At 47.2% G+C, this 22,891-nt stretch overlaps 1 protein-coding gene across 1 annotated transcript; it reads left to right on the forward strand.

Moving 5' to 3' along the window:
• The first annotated feature begins 16,871 nt into the window (after positions 1-16,871).
• VSTM5 (V-set and transmembrane domain containing 5) lies at positions 16,872-22,842 on the forward strand. Its single transcript, XM_083884864.1, has 4 exons — positions 16,872-16,996; positions 19,890-20,219; positions 20,320-20,460; positions 21,631-22,842. Exons 1-4 carry the CDS (start codon positions 16,912-16,914, stop codon positions 21,672-21,674), a joined length of 600 nt encoding a protein of 199 aa, XP_083740990.1. The 5' UTR covers positions 16,872-16,911; the 3' UTR covers positions 21,675-22,842.
• The last annotated feature ends 49 nt before the right edge of the window (positions 22,843-22,891 follow it).

Raw genomic sequence — 22,891 nt, forward strand, 5'->3', positions numbered from 1 at the left:
AGTTGGAAAACACGTGACTTCCCCGACCCGGAAGTGGGGAAAACACGTGACTCCCATACCCGGAAGTGGGAAAACACGTGACTCCCATATAAGGAAGTGGGAAAACACGTGACTTCCCGACCCGGAAGTGGGAAAACACGTGACTTCCCGACCCGGAAGTGGGAAAACACGTGTCTCCCATACCCGGAAGTGGGAAAACACGTGACTCCCATATTAGGAAGTGGGAAAACACGTGACTCCCATATTAGGAAGTGGGAAAACACGTGACTCCCGTATTAGGAAGTGGGAAAACACGTGACTCCCATATTAGGAAGTGGGAAAACACGTGACTTCCGGACCCGGAAGTGGGAAAACACGTGACTTCCATACCCGGAAGTGGGAAAACACGTGACTTCCGTACCCGGAAGTGGGAAAACACGTGACTCCCATACCCGGAAGTGGGAAAACACGTGACTTCCCGTACCCGGAAGTGGGAAAACACGTGACTCCCCCGACTCGGAAGTGGGAAAACACGTGACTTCCATACCCGGAAGTGGGAAAACACGTGACTTCCATACCCGGAAGTGGGAAAACACGTGACTCTCGTACCCGACTCAGAAGTGGGAAAACACGTGACTCCCATACCCGGAAGTGGGAAAACACGTGACTTCCATACCCGGAAGTGGGAAAACACGTGACTTCCATATTAGGAAGTGGGAAAACACGTGACTTCCATACCCGGAAGTGGGAAAACACGTGATTTCCTGGACCCGGAAGTGGGAAAACACGTGACTCCCATATTAGGAAGTGGGAAAACACGTGACTCCCATATTAGGAAGTGGGAAAACACGTGACTTTCGTACCCAGAAGTGGGAAAACACGTGACTTCCCCGACCCGGAAGTGGGAAAACACGTGACTTCCCGACCCGGAAGTGGGAAAGCACGTGACTCCCATACCCGGAAGTGGGAAAACACGTGACTCCCATATTAGGAAGTGGGAAAACACGTGACTCCCATATTAGGAAGTGGGAAAACACGTGACTCCCATACCCAGAAGTGGGAAAACACGTGACTTCCGGACCCGGAAGTGGGAAAACACGTGACTCCCATATTAGGAAGTGGGAAAACACGTGACTTCCCATACCCGGAAGTGGGAAAACACGTGACTTCCATATTAGGAAGTGGGAAAACACGTGACTTCCCGACCCGGAAGTGGGAAAACACGTGACTCCCATACCCGGAAGTGGGAAAACACGTGACTCCCATACCCGGAAGTGGGAAAACACGTGACTCCCATATTAGGAAGTGGGAAAACACGTGACTTCCATACCCGGAAGTGGGAAAACACGTGACTCCCATATTAGGAAGTGGGAAAACACGTGACTCCCATATTAGGAAGTGGGAAAACACGTGACTTCCCGTACCCGGAAGTGGGAAAACACGTGACTTCCGTACCCGGAAGTGGGAAAACACGTGACTCCCGTACCCGGAAGTGGGAAAACACGTGACTCCCATACCCGGAAGTGGGAAAACACGTGACTCCCATATAAGGAAGTGCGGAAAACACGTGACTCCCATATTAGGAAGTGGGAAAACACGTGACTTCCGGACCCGGAAGTGGGAAAACACGTGAATTCCCGACCCGGAAGTGGGAAAACACGTGACTCCCATACCCGGAAGTGGGAAAACACGTGACTTCCGTACCCGGAAGTGGGAAAGCACGTGACTCCCGTACCCGGAAGTGGGAAAACACGTGACTTCCGTACCCGGAAGTGGGAAAACACGTGACTCCCATACCCGGAAGTGGGAAAACACGTGACTTCCCGACCCGGAAGTGGGAAAACACGTGACTTCCCCGACCCGGAAGTGGGAAAACACGTGACTCCCATATTAGGAAGTGGGAAAACACGTGACTCCCATACCCGGAAGTGGGAAAACACGTGACTTTCATACCCGGAAGTGGGAAAACACGTGACTTCCCGGACCCGGAAGTGGGAAAACACGTGACTCCCCCGACCCGGAAGTGGGAAAACACGTGACTCCCATACCCGGAAGTGGGAGAACACGTGACTTCCCGTACCCGGAAGTGCGGAAAACACGTGACTCCCAAACCCGGAAGTGCGGAAAACACGTGACTCCCATACCCGGAAGTGGGAAAACACGTGACTTCCCGTACCCGGAAGTGGGAAAACACGTGACTCCCGTACCCAGAAGTGGGAAAACACGTGACTCCCGTACCCAGAAGTGGGAAAACACGTGACTTTCCCGACCCGAAAGTGGGAAAACACGTGACTTCCATACCCGGAAGTGGGAAAACACGTGACTTCCCCGACCCGGAAGTGGGAAAACACGTGACTTCCATACCCGGAAGTGGGAAAACACGTGACTTCCCGTACCCGGAAGTGGGAAAACACGTGACTCCCGTATTAGGAAGTGGGAAAACACGTGACTTCCATATTAGGAAGTGGGAAAACACGTGACTCCCATATTAGGAAGTGGGAAAACACGTGACTTCCATACCCGGAAGTGGGAAAACACGTGACTTCCCGGACCCGGAAGTGGGAAAACACGTGAAACCCATATTAGGAAGTGGGAAAACACGTGACTTCCGTACCCGGAAGTGGGAAAACACGTGACTCCCATACCCGGAAGTGGGGAAACACGTGACTTCCCGACCCGGAAGTGGGAAAACACGTGACTTCCCGACCCGGAAGTGGGAAAACACGTGACTTCCCGTACCCGGAAGTGGGAAAACACGTGACTCCCCCGACTCGGAAGTGGGAAAACACGTGACTTCCATACCCGGAAGTGGGAAAACACGTGATTTCCCGGACCCGGAAGTGGGAAAACACGTGATTTCCCGGACCCGGAAGTGGGAAAACACGTGACTCCCATACCCGGAAGTGGGAAAACACGTGACTCCCATATTAGGAAGTGGGAAAACACGTGACTTTCGTACCCAGAAGTGGGAAAACACGTGACTTCCCCGACCCGGAAGTGGGAAAACACGTGACTTCCCGGACCCGGAAGTGGGAAAGCACGTGACTCCCATACCCGGAAGTGGGAAAACACGTGACTTCCATACCCGGAAGTGGGAAAACACGTGACTTCCATATTAGGAAGTGGGAAAACACGTGACTTCCCGGACCCGGAAGTGGGAAAACACGTGACTTCCCGTACCCGGAAGTGGGAAAACACGTGACTTCCCGACCCGGAAGTGGGAAAACACGTGACTTCCCGACCCGGAAGTGGGAAAACACGTGACTTCCCCGACCTGGAAGTGGGAAAACACGTGACTCCCATACCCGGAAGTGGGAAAACACGTGACTTCCATATTAGGAAGTGGGAAAACACGTGACTTCCCATATAAGGAAGTGGGAAAACACGTGACTTCCCGACCCGGAAGTGGGAAAACACGTGACTCCCATACCCGGAAGTGGGAAAACACGTGACTCCCATACCCGGAAGTGGGAAAACACGTGACTCCCATATTAGGAAGTGGGAAAACACGTGACTCCCATATTAGAAAGTGGGAAAACACGTGACTCCCATATTAGGAAGTGGGAAAACACGTGACTTCCGTACCCGGAAGTGGGAAAACACGTGACTTCCATACCCGGAAGTGGGAAAACACGTGACTTCCATACCCGGAAGTGGGAAAACACGTGACTCCCATACCCGGAAGTGGGAAAACACGTGACTCCCATATTAGGAAGTGGGAAAACACGTGACTCCCATATTAGGAAGTGGGAAAACACGTGACTTCCATACCCGGAAGTGGGAAAACACGTGACTTCCGTACCCGGAAGTGGGAAAACACGTGACTCCCGTACCCGGAAGTGGGAAAACACGTGACTCCCATATTAGGAAGTGGGAAAACACGTGACTTCCATACCCGGAAGTTGGAAAACACGTGACTCCCATACCCGGAAGTGGGAAAACACGTGACTCCCATATAAGGAAGTGCGGAAAACACGTGACTCCCATATTAGGAAGTGGGAAAACACGTGACTTCCGGACCCGGAAGTTGGAAAACACGTGAATTCCCGACCCGGAAGTGGGAAAACACGTGACTCCCATACCCGGAAGTGGGAAAACACGTGACTTCCGTACCCGGAAGTGGGAAAGCACGTGACTCCCGTACCCGGAAGTGGGAAAACACGTGACTTCCGTACCCGGAAGTGGGAAAACACGTGACTCCCATACCCGGAAGTGGGAAAACACGTGACTTCCATACCCGGAAGTGGGAAAACACGTGACTTCCCCGACCCGGAAGTGGGAAAACACGTGACTCCCATATTAGGAAGTGGGAAAACACGTGACTCCCATACCCGGAAGTGGGAAAACACGTGACTTTCATACCCGGAAGTGGGAAAACACGTGACTTCCCGGACCCGGAAGTGGGAAAACACGTGACTCCCCCGACCCGGAAGTGGGAAAACACGTGACTCCCATACCCGGAAGTGGGAGAACACGTGACTTCCCGTACCCGGAAGTGCGGAAAACACGTGACTTCCCCGACCCGGAAGTGCGGAAAACACGTGACTCCCATACCCGGAAGTGGGAAAACACGTGACTTCCGTACCCGGAAGTGGGAAAACACGTGACTCCCATACCCGGAAGTGGGAAAACACGTGACTTCCCGTACCCGGAAGTGGGAAAACACGTGACTCCCGTATTAGGAAGTGGGAAAACACGTGACTTCCATATTAGGAAGTGGGAAAACACGTGACTCCCATATTAGGAAGTGGGAAAACACGTGACTTCCATACCCGGAAGTGGGAAAACACGTGACTTCCCGGACCCGGAAGTGGGAAAACACGTGAAACCCATATTAGGAAGTGGGAAAACACGTGACTTCCGTACCCGGAAGTGGGAAAACACGTGACTCCCATACCCGGAAGTGGGGAAACACGTGACTTCCCGACCCGGAAGTGGGAAAACACGTGACTTCCCGACCCGGAAGTGGGAAAACACGTGACTTCCCGTACCCGGAAGTGGGAAAACACGTGACTCCCCCGACTCGGAAGTGGGAAAACACGTGACTTCCATACCCGGAAGTGGGAAAACACGTGACTTCCATACCCGGAAGTGGGAAAACACGTGACTCCCGTACCCGACTCAGAAGTGGGAAAACACGTGACTCCCATACCCGGAAGTGGGGAAACACGTGACTTCCATACCCGGAAGTGGGAAAACACGTGACTTCCCGGACCCGGAAGTGGGAAAACACGTGACTTCCATACCCGGAAGTGGGAAAACACGTGATTTCCCGGACCCGGAAGTGGGAAAACACGTGACTCCCATATTAGGAAGTGGGAAAACACGTGACTCCCATATTAGGAAGTGGGAAAACACGTGACTTTCGTACCCAGAAGTGGGAAAACACGTGACTTCCCCGACCCGGAAGTGGGAAAACACGTGACTTCCCGACCCGGAAGTGGGAAAGCACGTGACTCCCATACCCGGAAGTGGGAAAACACGTGACTTCCATACCCGGAAGTGGGAAAACACGTGACTTCCATATTAGGAAGTGGGAAAACACGTGACTTCCCGGACCCGGAAGTGGGAAAACACGTGACTTCCCGTACCCGGAAGTGGGAAAACACGTGACTTCCCGACCCGGAAGTGGGAAAACACGTGACTTCCCGACCCGGAAGTGGGAAAACACGTGACTTCCCGGACCCGGAAGTGGGAAAACACGTGACTTCCCGTACCCGGAAGTGGGAAAACACGTGACTTCCCGACCCGGAAGTGGGGAAACACGTGACTCCCATATTAGGAAGTGGGAAAACACGTGACTTCCCGACCCGGAAGTGGGAAAACACGTGACTTTCGTACCCGGAAGTGGGAAAACACGTGACTCCCATACCCGGAAGTGGGAAAACACGTGACTTGCATACCCGGAAGTGGGGAAACACGTAACTCCCCCGACCCGGAAGTGGGAAAACACGTGACTCCCATACCCGGAAGTGGGAAAACACGTGACTCCCATACCCGGGAGTGGGAAAACACGTGACTCCCGTACCCGGAAGTGGGAGAACACGTGACACCCATACCCGGAAGTGGTTGTGTAGTGGTTCAATTCATGGCATTGTAAAAGCATGTTTCTTTGCTATTGTCAAAAGTGTTTTTATGGCCTGTACAATAATAATACAGAAACACTTGGAAATACTGATGCCAAGTTCCAGTGAACATTTGTACTACTGACACTCAATACAACAAAATTCCTTCTGTCAGTATTTCTTTTTTCTCTAAAAAAGTGTGTTTTCTCAGATTAGGAATAATCAGAAAACACTGCTATACCATTGGCACCAATCTTGTTAGTTAAACCATATACAGTCCCTAAATTTGACACTTATTCACTGCCACACATGTTCTGCCTCTCATAGACTTGATCACTGTGTTGCCAGAAGTTCTCTTAAGTGACATTATTGTACGAGCAATAAAATAAGAAACCCAGATAAACAGTGAATTTGGACTCTAGCCTGAGGTCTGATGGACTAAGAACATCCCCCAGTGAAATGGGATCATTAAGATGTGAGCTGAATTAAAGATTCAAGACGATTCTATAGCAATGGCTCACAGATGGTGGTTATATTTCCCTCAGCAGCTGTGCAGCATCTTACCAGGGTCAGTTGCAATCCACCCACAAGAGCCAGCAGGAACCACACTCACAGTACCTTTCCAAAGTGGTTGTGGGAGCTGCTGTGAGTGGAAACACCTGGCACTATTGAAAGCAAGATAATTACTGGCATAACCAAAATATCCTGCAGCAGAGTAACCCTCACAGCCAAGTGAGCTGCTGAGGTGAAAACAAGGTGCTGGTCCATGATTTACTTCCAGCATGTGCATGCACAAGGTGAGAAGCTCCACTGGTGCCATTGTAGCAAGCTCAGCAAGGAGCTGTGAGACTCTGAATTGTACCAAGGTAATTGCCATGGCTTGGGAGGAGGACTGTCAGCCCTGCACTCTAGATATAGCTTTGAACACACTGCTCCCTGTGGGGGATCATGAATCTTTTTTAAAATATCCATCCACAGCAAGGTGGAGTTTCTGCTCCTTATCAGAAAAATATCACATAATCTTCTGTTTCGTACTAGTGTTAGTGAACACCTGGGCACACTAACCTTCATATGCACAGAAGTCCTGTTGATATACTTCGTTAAACCAAGACCAGAAATTATCTCCTGTGTCTCTAGAGACTGACATGAAATATTAATTATAACATGTCTAAAAAAGGGAAAAGAAAAAAAAAAAACTGGTTAAAAAAATCACAAGTTTTGCCATTGACTATGGCCCTAGGCAATCACCCACGGGAATCTTTCACACAATTGAGTGGGGGTGTGAGGTTGTGCTTAGGCAAGGGAGGCACCAAAGCTATCATTACCTCAGCGCCAGGAGAACAGGGCTCTTGTTAAATCACCACTGCTGGATGCTGATTCAAGCCTACTCCCCTGAGAGATTTAGGGGTGACCTAGTTTGGGGACCTGTCCATCCCCCTGTGTGGAGCAGATCAAAGCTGACATGTAGTGTTTGAACCAGGGCACAGACCTGCTGCATGACCCAGATAAGAGTGAAACCCCAATGTCCTCATGACAAGGTTATCACCCTACTTCCTAACCACAGAACCATAGAATGTTAAGGGCTTGGAGGAGACCTTAAAGATCATCTGGTCCCAAACCCCCTGACATGGGCAGGGATGCCACTTACTATGTGAGGTTGCTCAGGGCCCCATTCATCCTGGCCTTGAACACTTCCAGGGATTGGGAACCCACAACTTCCCTGGGCAACCTGTTCCTGTGCCTCACCAACCTTTGAGTAAAGAATTTATTATCTAATCTAAAAATATCCTCTTTCATGTTAAAAATACTGCCCCTTGTCCTTCACTATCTGTTCATACAAAAAGTCCCCTTCCCTCCTTTTTATACACCCCCTTGAGGTACTTGAAGGCAGCAATGAGGACTTCATGGAGCTTTCTCTTCTCCAGGCTGAGCAACCCCAAATCTCTCAGATGTCTCCATAGGAGAGGTGCTCCATCTCTCTGATCACCTTTGTGGCTTCCTCTGGACCCACTCAACACATCTTTCCTGTCCTGAGAATCCAGAGTTGGATGCAGCACTGCAGGTGGGGTCTCACCAGAGCAGAGCAGAGCAGAGCAGAGCAGAGCAGAGTGACAGAATCCCCATCCTCGCCCTGCAGGCCACATTGCTTTTGATGCAGCCCAGGATCCAACCCACACAGCAGCTCTGACAGGCAAATGCCTACGTAGATCTGGAGATATCTCTTCACTCCACTGTTAGGCTCAACTTCTCCTTTTTTTACCTTGCAGAGACCCAAAGCTTGATATTGAAGCCTTTCTGTGCTAACAGGCTTGGCATGGCAAGCAACAGATCCACAGGTTCCTGAGAGAGAAGCAAAGGACAGCTGAAGAGTGTCACCACCATCACCACCACAGTGAAGAGTGTTACCAACACACTGAAGAGTGTTACCACCCAGCATCACCACAGAAACTCACAGAGACTTCAAACACGACAGTCTTTGCTGTCAGTGGTATCTGGCACGCTCAGTCATACTTGGCCCTTGCAAAACTTCCCTAAACTTCATACCACTAACAGCGCTCTGTCTTGTGTGAATAGAGGAAAATGGCAAAGACACAATTACTGTAACTCTCATGAATGTTTACCATTTTCCATCCTTATATGACTCTCTCCTCTGAACATCCCCCCAGCAAGCTTAAAAAGAAAACATTCATCAAGGTCGGACAAAGTTTTGGAAGCAATTAGCTGCAAGTAAAATAAATACAAAAATACTTCTGTCCTATACTTAATGCCCAAATGCCTAGTTGTTCCAGTCCAGCACACCCAAGGTTCTTGAGATGTTGCTAGCATGGGGGGTAATGACCCGGCCTCCATGAAGTCATTCTGTGCATGGGTTACAGCCTCCAGTTCAGTATTCTTTTATTTTTCTTTCCTTCCTTTATAATAAATTCTCTTGGGCACTGGAGGGCCCCAGTTTACCTCTCCACATGTGGCTTTACCTCCTTTGACCTTTAGAAGCGTCCATGGCAATGACTCTATGCAGTTTCAGTTTTCATTAGCTTTTCTCAACCTAGACAGCTGCTATACAAAGCAGCAAACACCAGCAGCCAGCTGGTGTTGCCTGGGCTGGTAGGATCCACTGAGATACCCTGAGGCTTCCATTGTCTTGCCTTTCTTTGACATGTTTACAGTTCATCTTCGGAGCATCTGAGATGGTATCAGACTGAAATTTGATTAAGAAAGAAGAACCATACAAAAGCAATGCCATGTGCATTAGGCAGATTAGCAACTGGCAGCTTTGAAATGTAATTACAAATAGGAAATTACCATCCAGTACCAGAACCTCTAGTGAGGGTGATTCTTGGCATCGTGCTATGGAACTGCACTTACCAGTGACTGGGTGGGCAATGAGGAGCAGTCCACATCATGTGCTCAGCTGGTTAAATGAGCTGCAGGTCAATGTGGGCTCATGGACAATCTAATGCAGGTGTCTACGGACAGATCAAGAGTATCACAGCCTAAAACCAACTGTTGGCGGTGTTGTCCTCAAAGCAAGGTCTGAGTGATGCTATGCACTGCAATGTTGAGATTTAGGTAAGATCAATCTTACCCAGAGTATGCTTCTGCTACTTTGTCTCTTTTTTCCTCACAGGCAGGGTTTATGACAACATTCGGTGTCTGGAAGTTAAAACTAGACAAATTAAGACTATAAATCAGTCTCAGCACTTAAAATGTAAAATCCATTAAGCAGAGCAAATTGGCAAGGGTGGAGGTGGATTTGCCATCACTGAAAATGCTACAGTGAAAGTGGAAGCTTTTCTCAAAGTTATCCCTCTGTTTTAAGAGGGATACACTAGTCAGTGTAGCCCTAGGGTATCTGATGTCAAGCCCTGAGTTCAGACTGACAAATGCCAGTAACATTGTGCCTTACTTCTCCCAGCCCTGCTGGAGATGAGCAATCAGGAACCACTGAGGTAACTACTGCCACTTCTATCTTAATGTTGACACTGCTCAGAGCCCTGCTTGCCACTCTTGAACTCCAACAATAAGAAGTCAAGAACACAGTGTAATTTGGATTTCTAAATCTAAACTCCATCCCAGCAGACTCTATGTATCCTGGACCCCAAGTGGTCTGTTCAAAGATGAGGCAGGAAAGTCTCCTTCTCTCAGTGATGGTGCTGCATGACCTCCTCCATCCTGCACTGAAAAATCAAGTTTCCATCTCTGGTATGTTGGGAGTAGTTTTAAGTCCTCCACACACATAGGCTGAGGTGGGGCATAAGGCCAAGGCTATAACTGGTGTTGTGATGTCCCTGTGTGGTGCTCTGCGGGGAAACCACCCACTGTGCCTGTTCGAGGGTCTGCCCGTGACTGCCCTGAGTTACCTGTATTGTTTCCACAGGTGACACCACAATTACACCACCATTGCTCAATCACAGTCATTATTTGAAAGGCCACATGCCTGACATGCTTCAGCAGCTGTTCTGCAGGGCCAGATGGGCTCGATTCAATTCACTCCAGTGCTCTGTATTCCCAGCTGCCTTGCAGGTCCTGTGTCCAGGCACAGGAACCAGCACAGACAAGGAGGTTGCATGCAGTGAGGATCATCAAGTCTGGCTCTCTAGAGAGCCCTATGGCAACCCCTGCTCAGTGCTTCAGCAAACTCATAGTGAGCCTAATCAGTGGTAGAAAAAAAGAGTTCTGGTTTGGCAGCTCAGATGCCATGAGGACACAGCTGTGTTGACAGAGTCAAAGTAAAAAAAAAGTAAATACTTTATTTATTTACAAAGTAAATACTCGGTGCCAAATTTAGGCCAAATGAATTGGAGAGCTGTTTAGGTGATCCACATAGAAAGTGTGGTTAAGACTGAAGTGTGAATATTTAAACAATCCATTTCAACTAGACCAACTTAATAATGTTTAATTATTGCTTTTCTTAATTACTACTTACATTTAATTTTACTTGTCGTCCAATCTGTACATACCAGATTAAGACATAATGCACATATTCTGCATCTTAGGACAGTGATCAAATCAGAGATGAGAGACAGGCTTGAGCACCTGGAGCATCCCAAGATTTGAGATGAAAAAAGTTTGTGCTATTCTGATAATGGACAGCAATGGAAAGGAAAAAGGGGGAAAAAAGAGGGGAAAAAAATTAAAACGGGAAGACACCCTTTCCTACTTGTCCCTTCCCTTTTTGAGATTGTTTTCATTCTGCACACAGTGGACAGATGTGCCATTCACTTTGCTGAATTCTGTAACTGAAAATATTTATATTGATAAGGAACAACAGTGAAAAATACCATGGGTCAGCAAAATTGAACTAGAAACTTGGAAAATGGTCAGATGACTCTTCCTTGTGATAAAGGCTCCTCTTGTATATACTTTGTATGGTATAACACTAACCAATAGACACTAACTTGGAACATTGATGTGAGGTGAAGGAATGACTGGTGTCCAAAATGGAACATAATTATTTTATTTAATCGGAATTGCATTATTATTTTACTTTATTTTTACCACTACAACATGAGTTAATCAGGGACATCAAGACTGGAAGCAGCCCTGGCTGTGGTGATAATGCACTAGTAGAGTTCACATCCTGAGGGATAAAGGTCAGGTGAAGAATAAAATCAGGACCCTGAATTTTAGGGAAAATAACTTCCAATCTTTCAAAGAGTTAGTCAGTAGGAACCCTGTAGAAAACTGTCCTCAGGGGCAAGGGAGCAGAAGAGAGCTGAGAGATCTTAAAGGACATTTTTCATAGAGCGTAAGAGCTCTGAATCCCCAAGTATAAGAAATCAGGAAAGGAAAGCCAGAGACCATCGTGGCTGAGTCGAGACCTGCTAGAGAAACTAAAGGGCAAGAAGGAAATGCACAGGCAGTGGAGCAGGAACAGGTGTCCTGGGAAGAGTATAGGGACACTGCTCAGGTGTGGAAAGATAGGGTGAGGAAGGCCAAGGAGCAGGTGCAGTGAAAGGAAAAGGGCTATTGGTTTTAAATTGGAGGAGATTCAATTTCGATTAGATATAAGGAACAAAATTTTTACAGTGAGGATGGGGAAATACTAGAGCAGGTTGCTCAGAGAGGCAGGATAAAGACCAACTCAGGGACTCAAGATAGTGAGGATTTATTTTCTCTGTTTTGATATAAACTTCCTAGAAAAAAAGCAACTTTGTGCTTTGGTTTCCCATTGAAAGAACATGGGAATACAGAGGGAGGATGTATTGTCTCAGAAGATATTTACTGCCCAACAGCAACCCATGGGCTAATGTCAGCCATCCCTGTTCAAAGGTGTGCTTTGAGCACCTCCCATTTGATAGAAGCTGTTTCCAAATGTCTCTGTGCTTCAAGATGTTTATCTGTGCTGCAAATGTTTATCTGAGAATGCACAGGTTCTTCCACTAAGCATCTGTGCATTCTCAGATAGACATCTCAGATAGACATTTCTGCATCATCATTTGATTTTTCTCCTCTATTTCCCTAACATGCAAACCCACAGGCCAAACCCACAAGAAGATTTAGGAAGTCTAGACAGCTTATAAAGCAGATGAATGCTGACAGACCAGAACTGCCCATTGTCTTTCTTCTTACAGCTATTGATTGATTTGAGGTAAGAAAGGGGCTTTTTGTACTGTGCCTCTTCAGAAAAAATAAAAGGCAAAAAGAAACCACTGACATGTAAAGGCAAATTTGACCAGATTCTACTTCAGATGCTGAAAAATCCTTTTTCATCTTACACAAATGGAAGGAATGTTTTTACACAGCAAGACCTCACACCAAATGTTCTTCTCCCTTCCAGAAGACCAGAATAAGCTATGAGTGAATGACTAACCTCATGTGAAAGAGGAGGGGCCTGCAGAATGTTACCAATTTTTTGACTACTCCTGTGCCAGGTGCACATTTCTTTGCCGGTTTGGAAGCCTGCAGCCTTCTCCTGCTCTCTGCCAGCTGTTTGCCAGCTCACTCCATCATCAACCAAAAACAAAGGTGAGCAGCCTCTGCAGCCCATCTGCAGATACAGGCAGATACAATGCCCTGTAGTCGCTGTTAACATTTCTTCACTGAGTTTTCTCCTATGGTTTCTTGCAGGATGAAATTACCTTTAAAGGTCTATCTCAGGTCTTAATATCTTTGAATATTTAACTCTGGTGCTTTTTATCTTTCTTCAGCAAAAGACAAGGTCAAGCATTTTATCAAGTCCAAAAAAGACATCAATGCAAAAGGGCGAGGAAAAAAAAAAAAGCAAATCCTCTGTATAAAGCACTCCAGTGTACTCATGCAGCATATTAGAGAGCAAAAGGAGCTTTCTGGCTCCTATCTGGCTGTTGTTGCAATCGTTAATGTGGTTTTGTTCCATTATTAATGGCACCAGAAAGAAATCAGGCCCTCCAGACAAACTTGAGAGACTGTTGTTTCACATCTGCCAATGAGAAGAAAGGAAAAAACAATTTAAAATAATGGAAATAAGCAAGGGAAGGGGAAGGAATACTTAAAATACTGAGCATGTAGCAATAAAATCCGCAGATGCTTACAGCACGGTAGGAATGGCAAACTAAATCTTTTACAGACCTTGTAAGTCATTCCCAGAGCCTGGTAGCTAAAGGTCACTTTGTAATTAAACAAAGACAACCTAATTTTTTTACTGTGTGTATTATATTACTTGATACATTTATGTTTCCTAGAACTGCTGATTGACAAACAGAGAAAAATAAAACCGGCATTAATGGATGAAAAACATACAACCTGGAATGGCATATCATTAGCCTCACCTGAATGTGATTGGACAGGATTTTAATAAAAAACTTTGTTAGGAAAATACATAATGAATATGCCAAAATAAGTAAAATTAGGAATAACACTCCTATCTGGCTGTTCTGTAAAGTTACCCTGAGTTAGCTACCAAATCCTGCAGAAGAGCCAGGCAGGGTGCATCCTTTCACTCACACCTGGCAGAAAGAGTATCCCCACTGAAGCTTTGCACCAATGCCCAAGCACCAAAGCCCAGGATGTCCACAGCATCCTCTTCAAACTCCAGCCCAACAGCAGGTCATTGCCTTCAGGGTGCTGGGAGGCAGGCAAGTGCTGAGGAGACTCAGAGGGGTCAAACATCAAGGTTAAATTCAGTCAGATTGATTGCTGATCAATAATCCAGCCATCGTCAGTACAAGAGGAAATTACTTCAGGTTATACTGAGGACATTACTAAAAATTGCTTCTCTGAAAGGGTTGTCAACCACTTGAACAGGCTGCCCAAGAAAGTGGTGGAGTCACCATCCTGGAAGTTTTTAAAAGACATGTAGATGTGGATCTTATGGGCATGGTTTAGTGGTGGACTTGGCAGTACTGGGTTAATGGTTGGCTTGATGATCTCTTCCAGCCAAACTGATTCTATGATTCCTTGAAGCCAAGTGATTCTCTCCGTAGTCACTTGTTGGGGCTGCACCCCATGGCCTCCAGCAACAACCCCCACAGGGCAGCTTATGTGGCCACACTTCTCCACAGCCTGCAGGCAAGAAAACTGCCCCGAAAATTGCCCCTGCCCTCTGCTGCTCCCCTGCCTTGCCAGTGGGCCCTCACCCTGCCCAGCTCTCACCCAGCACTGCCATTTCACACCCCAGTGCATTTCTGCTTAAGAGAAACCTCCTTCCTTGCAGAGGGGGTGTTTGCAGCACAGGGAGGAAGCATTGCTTCCAAGGGGCTCTCAGGGAGAGAGGAACCAGCCAGCTTTCAAATAAATATGGTTTATAATAGCTCATTTAAATGCTTTCTTAATGCGGAGCACTTTGTGATATCTATTTCTTGAGGTGCAGTTTTTATTTAAAAAAACCCCAACCTCCAGATATTTTATAATTTTCCCTTTAAAAAGAAGGAATTTAAAAGTTCTTTGCTGTTAATTATTGATGCTGAGCACAAACGCAAGACTTCTTTTTATCACAGGACTGAATATTTGACCTATGGAAGCCAAAACTGCCAAAATTTGAGAGGAGCTCCAAGCCTGAATTTCAGTTTCATTACTAACACCTGTCTTTCCAATAGAGTGCATTTACTCAGTGCAGCCAGTTTGATACATTTAAAACATGCAGGGTTCAATTAATTTTATAGGAGAATATAGCTCGTAAGTTGTGCTGCCAAAATAGATCACTGGCCCACAAGCTAAAAAATAATTTAAATAAAGGCTGAAAAAAATAAAAAAGGAAAATTACAAAAAGTCACATCATGATGAGACCTTCTTAAATGCTCTGAGGAGTAAAATTGCCATAAAGTGATGGGATCAGGAAGAAACTTCACCTGACAGAGTCTCTCTCAGGGGAAGCACTACACACTTCTTCATGCAATTATTATTTTCAGCAGGGACACTCAGGCACAATGTTGGCCTGATGTAGCAGAGGGGATTTGGCAAAGCATAGGAGCAGCTCAGACAGAAGAGATGGAAGGGAAGCACTTCATGGCCTGCCTCTGCAGATCGAGTGTAAACACATCACCAGGCAACCCCAGCACCACGGCAGGCTGCAAAACCTACATGGGATCAAATATTGGGCAGTACGTCCTCACTGGCCTCTCTTTCCCTGCCCCTTCATCTGAGTATCATTGCTGAAGCTTCAGGAAATGCACGAGAAGTTGGTGAGGCTGGAGATTTTTTTGCATCTGATCAAAATCTAGGTCCTGGCATCCATGAAGATTGCACTGTCTCTTGCCAAGGCCTGACTTAAGTCCTGGAAGTCCCCCCTGAGATGTGCATGAAAGAAGCTGTAATTCCATAAAAGAGCATGCCAGCAGATGATAGCATCCCACTTGATTGAAAAGCCCCATCAGGAGTGGGCTCCCTGCAGCTGAGCCCTGCACAAACCTCACTCTTGCTAAGCTCCCTGCCCAGAGCTGTGCTTCAGCTGTGCAGATCCCCCATGGCACTTGCCTGTTCCCCTCACAGACAGCCAGTACATAAGGAAACCTGCATTAATCCATACAGTGCAGGGGAAAGTGGCTACTCAGTGCAGGTGGCAGCTGTCCCTTGTCACCTGGGTGATTGCCCTTTCCTCACTCACCCTGAGGAGCCTGTGCTGAAACACCTCTCTTTGATCCACAACTCTACTAAAGAAAACTTGAGAGGAAAATGTAAGAAAGAGAGTGGAAAATCTGCAAAAAGGCCGATCTTGTGTCTAACTCTTTCCCTGAGGAAAGGGAAAGGTCAGAAGGGCAGGTCTTCTGGGGGTGTATATCTTCTGGTAACCATTCACAAGGATGCCTCTGAGCAAGGATGAGTTTTCAGGATTTCCTGTTTTCTGATCATGTTTCCCACTATCTCACACTGTCCGGTGCTTTTGAAAGAAGTACGAGTACTGCTGGGGACCTCCTCTGGACGACAACAGAAGGGAGAGAGGAGCACCTGGTGCATGAGCTGGGTCCAGTGGGATGGGAACCAGGATCATTTTCCACCGTGGCCATCTGAGACGCTCTCTGGGGACACAGAGATGCTGCTCTCCAGCCCTCCCCCCATCCCCTCTCACCTGCAGCATCACCAGACTTCTTGCAGCAAAAAAGTCAGTTTTAACACTGACTTTCACTGAAGTGAAATTTCCCTTGCGGATGCCAAACCACACCTAAAACCAGCATTCTCGGCCGGGTGTCCCGATCCCGGGCTTGGCTCCCGGCTCCGGGCCGGGCAGGGCTGCTCCCATCGCGCCCTTTCCCGGCTGAGCCCTCCCTTCCTCAGCCCATTGCATCTCCAGCCTGGACCGGAGACCGCGGGCTGTGAGGCGGGAGCGCCCGGGGCGGCAGCGGGGGGAGCGGGAGGGAGGGAAGGGAGGGAGGGAGAGGCCTGGGGCGGGCAGCCCCAGGGTCGGGCCCGGGCACTTCCATGCGGCTCCTGGGGCACCGGCTCCCCGCTGATGAGACCGCGGCGGGGCCGTCCCAGCCGGGGCGTCGTCGTGGGCACCGTCACCCTCTGCCTGGCCGCCGGGTGGGCTCTGCAGAGTAAGTGTCCGGCTGCGTGCCTGCCTCTCCCGCTCCCACCCCCGGCCTTCCCTTCCCTTTCCTCCTGCTCCCCTTTCCTCCTGCTCCTGGCCGCCCCAGCCCCAGCGCCGCCGACCCCCGCCCGGGACAGCGCCCTGCAACCGGGAGCGGCTGGGGAGGGGCCGGGGACGGCACGTACCGAGACTCGGGCAGAATCGCTGCTCTCTGAGGGCTGGACATGGTCAGAGGAGGCTCGTCCCCGCTCCCGCTGCTGGAGGGGGCCGAGCGCCCCACAGCCCGGCCCGGCCCGCTCCCGGCAGCCCGGCCTCCCGCCGCCTTCCCAGCGGCTGAGGGGACAAGGCAGGGCGGGGGAACAGCCCCGGTTAGGACACAGCCCGAGGGGTGTCGGGTCGCGCTGGGAGAGGCGGCGGTGAGGGGGGAAGGTGGGTTCCAGCCCAGCACCGCACGGGGGTGAGTGGGGAGGGGGCAGCACGCAGAGAGCCGTCCGTCTTCTCCCAGAGGGGCCTGAGGGAGACGCTGCCAACCCCGCCCGGCTGGGCACCGAGAGTCAGGGCCGCCAGCGGGTTTGGTTCGGTCACGGCACTCCACCGACAGGAGTGACACACAGACAGGGCACCAAAAGTCCACAGGGTTTCAGAGACCCGTGTTAGAGCTGTGACCTCTCTGCGTGGGGGCCCCTCCACGGCTGCCAGCCTTTCCCTTTCCCCTGACTGCCCAGCGCACTGCAGGCCCACCGCCAGGCCTGGTACACAGAGCCGCGCCTCCCGCTCTGACTCCTGGCCAGGAAAACACTTTGGAGTAGATCAGCGTGCCGGGATGGCAAACTCAGTGAGCCCTGAGCAGCCCTTGTACGCTCCTCTGGGTGTGAGTGTTACTGGGTGTGAAGCAGCACCTTGTGTGGGGTGCTGCCTGTGGGTGTGATGTTTGCTCTCCAGCCTGGTGCAGCTCTGGTGGGTTACACCGGTTCAGGTGATCTAGGCACACTGCCTACCAAAAGTATTTTTGAATGGTTAGATACTGCACTGCTTTTTTTAGCTTTGTATGCCAGATTGGGACAGAACATGTTTGCAAATCATTTAATAGAAAGATTTGAGTTATTTTTTTTTACCTTTACCTTGCAATCACATGTTCAAAACAAAGCCTCTATAAAAACATGGAAGAGTCACTGAGAGGAGACACTCAGCCCCTGTCTGGTCAGAAACAGTGGGAAAAGCCTTTAAATAAACACACGGACCAGAAAACAATTGGAACAATTTGCAGCGATTACCAGAGGTTCCCGGCTGTTCTGTTTCTGTAGCTGGCACAAACCTCGTTTTCACAGCTCTGGTTAGTCTCTCCTGCACACGGGCTGAACAGCAGATCACAGCTCAGCTGAGGATTCACTGAGCTGCCTGGAAAGCATGATGTTCCTGCAGGGGGGCTGAGCAGCACGAGTATGAAAATGCTCATGAAGGGGGGAACCCAGGAGTGTTATCTTGGAAAAAGCCTAGATCCTATTTGGTACCGTACATGAGGGCCTGGGAAGTGAACTGGTGTCTTGAGCTTAATACTGACCAGCAGAGTTAGTGAATTCTGCTACAGAGCCCAAATACAGTGAAGTCAGGTTGTACTTCACCCATCTCTTCCATTTGTGGCTGTGGAGTTTGGCCATAGAGGACTCTTACTTGGAGATTTTTAATTTTTTTTTCCCCTTGGAGACTTTTTTCTTTGCCATTCTTATAATTCTTATCCCTGAAGACTCTGCAAAACCTCCAGGATCATCCCCAGGTGTCCTGCTTTGCACTCGTGCAGTGTAGATGAGGGTCTCATTCTCACTCCCCCACTGGGTTACAGACATTTACAGCTCAGCATTTCTTTTTCATTTTGTTCTTGCAGTCACCTTGTTCCCACAGTAAGGGAGTAGAGCAGTAAGGGAGTAGGTGAGCTGCTCCAACCCAAACCAGGAAAAGGCATTCACCCTTACTCCGTGCTTTATCTTGCCTTTGGTCTGCTTTGATTTTTGTGGGTAGACAACAGGATTTCAGTCTTTAGCCAAGGGTTTCAAACAAGCCACTTATAAAAAGAAAAAAGGTAAAAACTCCAATGTTGGTGTTCATCCAAATCTTCATGCAGAAACGCCAAATGTAAGCAGAAATTATTGCAGTTACACATTAAACTAAGCTGTTAGTTCAGTTTCACATTGTCATGAACAGTACTGTAATCACAGCAGGAGGAAGTAGTTGAAAATTAAATATTCTTTTATATGCATTTTTGCCCAGATATCATCAGGAACATGAAGTCCCTGGCTTCTCATGAAACTGCGTACCTTTGGTTACATGTGATTTATCTGCACTGGCCTATTAACTGGCCACCCTTAAGAAGCTGATATTTCTAATGTTGATTACACATCCTGAAAACACAACAAAGTCCTTGCCAAGACTTCACATACTTATGCCTACGAGAGTTCTTGCTTTTGGGGGATGGTAATTAATGAATATGGTATATTTATTACCTTGGACGTGGTGACTAAATTTTCCATGTAAATGCAGAATATTTAAAGCAAGCTAGTTACTAATGAACAAAAGAACATAGCTCAATTTGCAGAAAATGTTATGCTTATCCGAAGTCCCTTTCTATGTGGGTGTTAAAACATTGAAACACAAGCAATTATGTGTCCTCTATGGTGGAAGCATTTTTGCTATCACAAATTATAAATGTGTATTTAGTCTTCAAGTATGTATGTTACTTTTATGGAAAGCAGAAAGAAAAAGGTATTGAAAAGCATACTCTACCCTCTCTTAAAACAGATCACTGAGATAGGTAGGATGAATCACCAGGATCCTGAGATCCCAACCTGCCCTGGACAGCTGGTGCAGCATCACAACCAGACTCATCACTCTCCTTTGTCTTTCAGCTCCCGGAGGAGTGTCCTTAGTTGTCCCACAGCCCAACATCAATGCAACAGTGGCACAAAACATCCTCCTCTCAGTTGAATACTCTTGCCGAGGCGTGGCCACCATTGAGTGGAAGCATGTGTCCAGCTGGGGCACCACCAGCATTGCTGAGTGGAGAAGTGGCAATTATGTCAACATATCCACGGTCTACAAGGACAGAGTGACTACTTTTGAAAATGGCTCTATACAGCTTCGGAATGTGGGCATGAGAGATGCTGGCTATTATTTTGTCACTGTAATGGACGAGCATGGAACCAATGCTTATGGCACCATCATAGTCAATGTTTACGGTACAAACTAGATGGGACTTCTTGGCTTTACCCTGTGTTTAAGCATCAATCTGCTTGTAATCAACTTTATAATATTAACTGTTTTCCATTTTCCCTACAGAGATTATCTATGAAGATTTGCATTTTGTAGCAGTTCTCTTTGCATTTCTCGCTGCAGTATCTGCCATTCTAATCTGCTTCATGTGGCTGTGTAATAAATCTCTGCATCTATTTCAGAAGAAGACAACACACAAACTAACAGGTATTTCTGTAAAAATGTAGTCAGGGTATATGGTCTTCAAGCCTGAAATTTGAGCCTAAAATTTGTACCATAAAGGTGCTAAACGGGGCCACTGAGAAACAAGACTGAAGGGCTCAGATCAGTTATCCTGTAATAACTCCTTACTAGCTGAGGCAACTGAATAACAGGTGTTTAATTGAAGAACAGTCCACAGGACATCTATCTTATATGTTTCACATTAGAAATAATAAAATACTTCCCAACACTGCTGATTGCAAAACTTGGGGAGAAAAGGCCAGAGCTGCAATAAACCCCCATCAAATTGCAGAAGACAAAGTCAAGAGCCTGAGCAAATCTCTTAGAGTTCACATCAGCAGGTTGTATCCTAGGGGAAAATATTCAAATGACCCTTGGGAGTGGCCCCTACCTCAGTTCAATCCTCAGTGGAGGGTTGCATGTCCTCCTCTCAAACCCCTCTTTCTTCATCTGTTCACTTTTGATCCAGTTGCAGACTCCAACAAATACTGAGTAATATCAAAATCTGACACCAAAGACAACACTCATGAAAAGCAGTTCAAGGGAACACAAGGGCTACAGTGAAGGGACCTATTAGAGAAGAAATTTCCAAGCCACTGCCAGGGATATTTGGCCAAGGCAGAAAGACAAGGTGCACGTTATGGGCCTGGGATCAAGCTCTTTCCTGTCATACCAGAATATACAGAATTTTGTTTAGATACAGGCTCTTTCTCCAGTTGACATCAATCTTCCCACAGAGCTGAACTGAATAGACATGTTCATGTAACATATGGCAGAGTTCAGGAAAGCACAGTTCTGGAAAGTTGTGTGATCTCCCAGGAAATGGTCCAAAGAAGAGACCTAATTTCTGCCCCAGTTCTATCTCAAGAGAGCCCTCCTTTCCGAAGTCATGAAGAGAAATATAAGAACAGGCCCCATGGACTTAGTTTTCTTAGTGCCTTTAGCCTTGTACTTAAAGAAATTGTTGTCAGTTTAAAGATTGTGACAACCTCTTTATGCAGTTAAATATTTTGAAAAGATGTATTTAAAACCTATTTTTAGATGAGCAAGTCTGAGCTAATATTAAAATGTTAAAAATGTTCTGGAACAGTTAATTTTGGAATGTTGGCCTTCCAAACCATTTGCCAATCAATAACAATATCCTTTTATTTACAGCAAGTACAACAGAAGAGATTGAACTGGAAACCATTGAGTGTTAGCCAAGGACTGTATCATAATAAAAATAACAATTCTACCTCAGAAGAAAGTATTGGCCAAGAAAGCAAGAACAAACTTAGACAATAAAATGTCTGTGACTACTGCAGAAACATCCTGACTTGCAAAGTAGTTAAGCAGCATGTCTGATGGAGCTGTTTTGACCTGGTGGGTTTGCGGTTCTGCTAGTCAAGGTCAGATTAAAAGAGTATGCTTTCATGCTGAGCATGAACATTTTTGTGGCTAGCTGATAAAATCTACAGCCTCTACCAATCTTAAAAACAACCAACCTACCAACCAACCAAGCAAGCCTCTAAGATCAACCCATAAAGGAAATTATCATGGTCTTGAAGGACACTGCATTTTGGATACAGCAAGCCTCCTATTACAGAGTGGTCATTAGCATCCATCATAGTAAATTAGCATCCAACATAGTAAATTAAATATTTAATTACAGTATTACATTAAAAAAATAATTGCAAGCATTAAATCCTGTTTATTGCACCTATGCTGCTACTTTTGGGTGTAAGGAACTTTATGAAGTTCTGAAGATAAACTGCAATTTTTCATGAGAGAAAACTGACTTTGAAAGAATGCTGAGCTGGTCAAAGTTCTCCTGCTTGTGTTTCCAATTGTTTACACTGCCCCAGGATGGATGTTAACACACATTTTATGACATTACTAGAGCAGGTGGTAGTACAAGGAATAGTGCAGGCAGGCACTAAAGAGGACACTGGCTATGAAGATTAGACGGGTCAGATAAAATACTGACACACAACACCAGCAGGGTGGCAAAGTACTAAGCAGTTTTGTTGTGAAAGATGTCAAGTCCTTTGCAAACTTAGCCCAGTGATGAAGAATCTATCAGAGAAGAAAAGTTAAAACAGCATCACTTTGAAATATAGTATCTACAAGTACAGTTCTAAAATTGCGCTTGTTGAGGAGCCACCTTTGCTTTCCCTGTGTTGTAAGAAAATATGAAGTGACTCAACTAATGTTTTCTTGAACCTGCATATTGCATGTATTGCAATCCTCCACCAGTAGATCTGTTGGGTAGAATAACATTTGTGTTTGTCAGTGAGAAAGCAGTAAACTGACCAATTCCAAATTACTCTGTGTTGCTTTTGTAATGAGTATTTTGAAGTGTGAAATAAACTTTGAACTTGGAAGACACCATGGACTAGTCTGCGCCTGTAGATTGCCACATGGCTGTTTTGAGTCA

This window comes from Zosterops lateralis (assembly GCF_965231275.1).
Source record: "Zosterops lateralis genome assembly, chromosome: 2".
Classification (NCBI taxonomy): Eukaryota; Metazoa; Chordata; class Aves; order Passeriformes; family Zosteropidae; genus Zosterops; species Zosterops lateralis.

Excerpts from the sequence above, each read along its gene's own strand:
- VSTM5 (XM_083884864.1), top strand. The coding sequence starts at position 16,912 with ATGAGACCGCGGCGGGGCCGTCCCAGCCGGGGCGTCGTCGTGGGCACC. Across the intron at positions 16,997-19,889 it reads CGCCGGGTGGGCTCTGCAGA|CTCCCGGAGGAGTGTCCTTA; the intron begins GTAAGTGTCCGG and ends TTTGTCTTTCAG. Across the intron at positions 20,220-20,319 it reads CATCATAGTCAATGTTTACG|AGATTATCTATGAAGATTTG; the intron begins GTACAAACTAGA and ends TTTTCCCTACAG.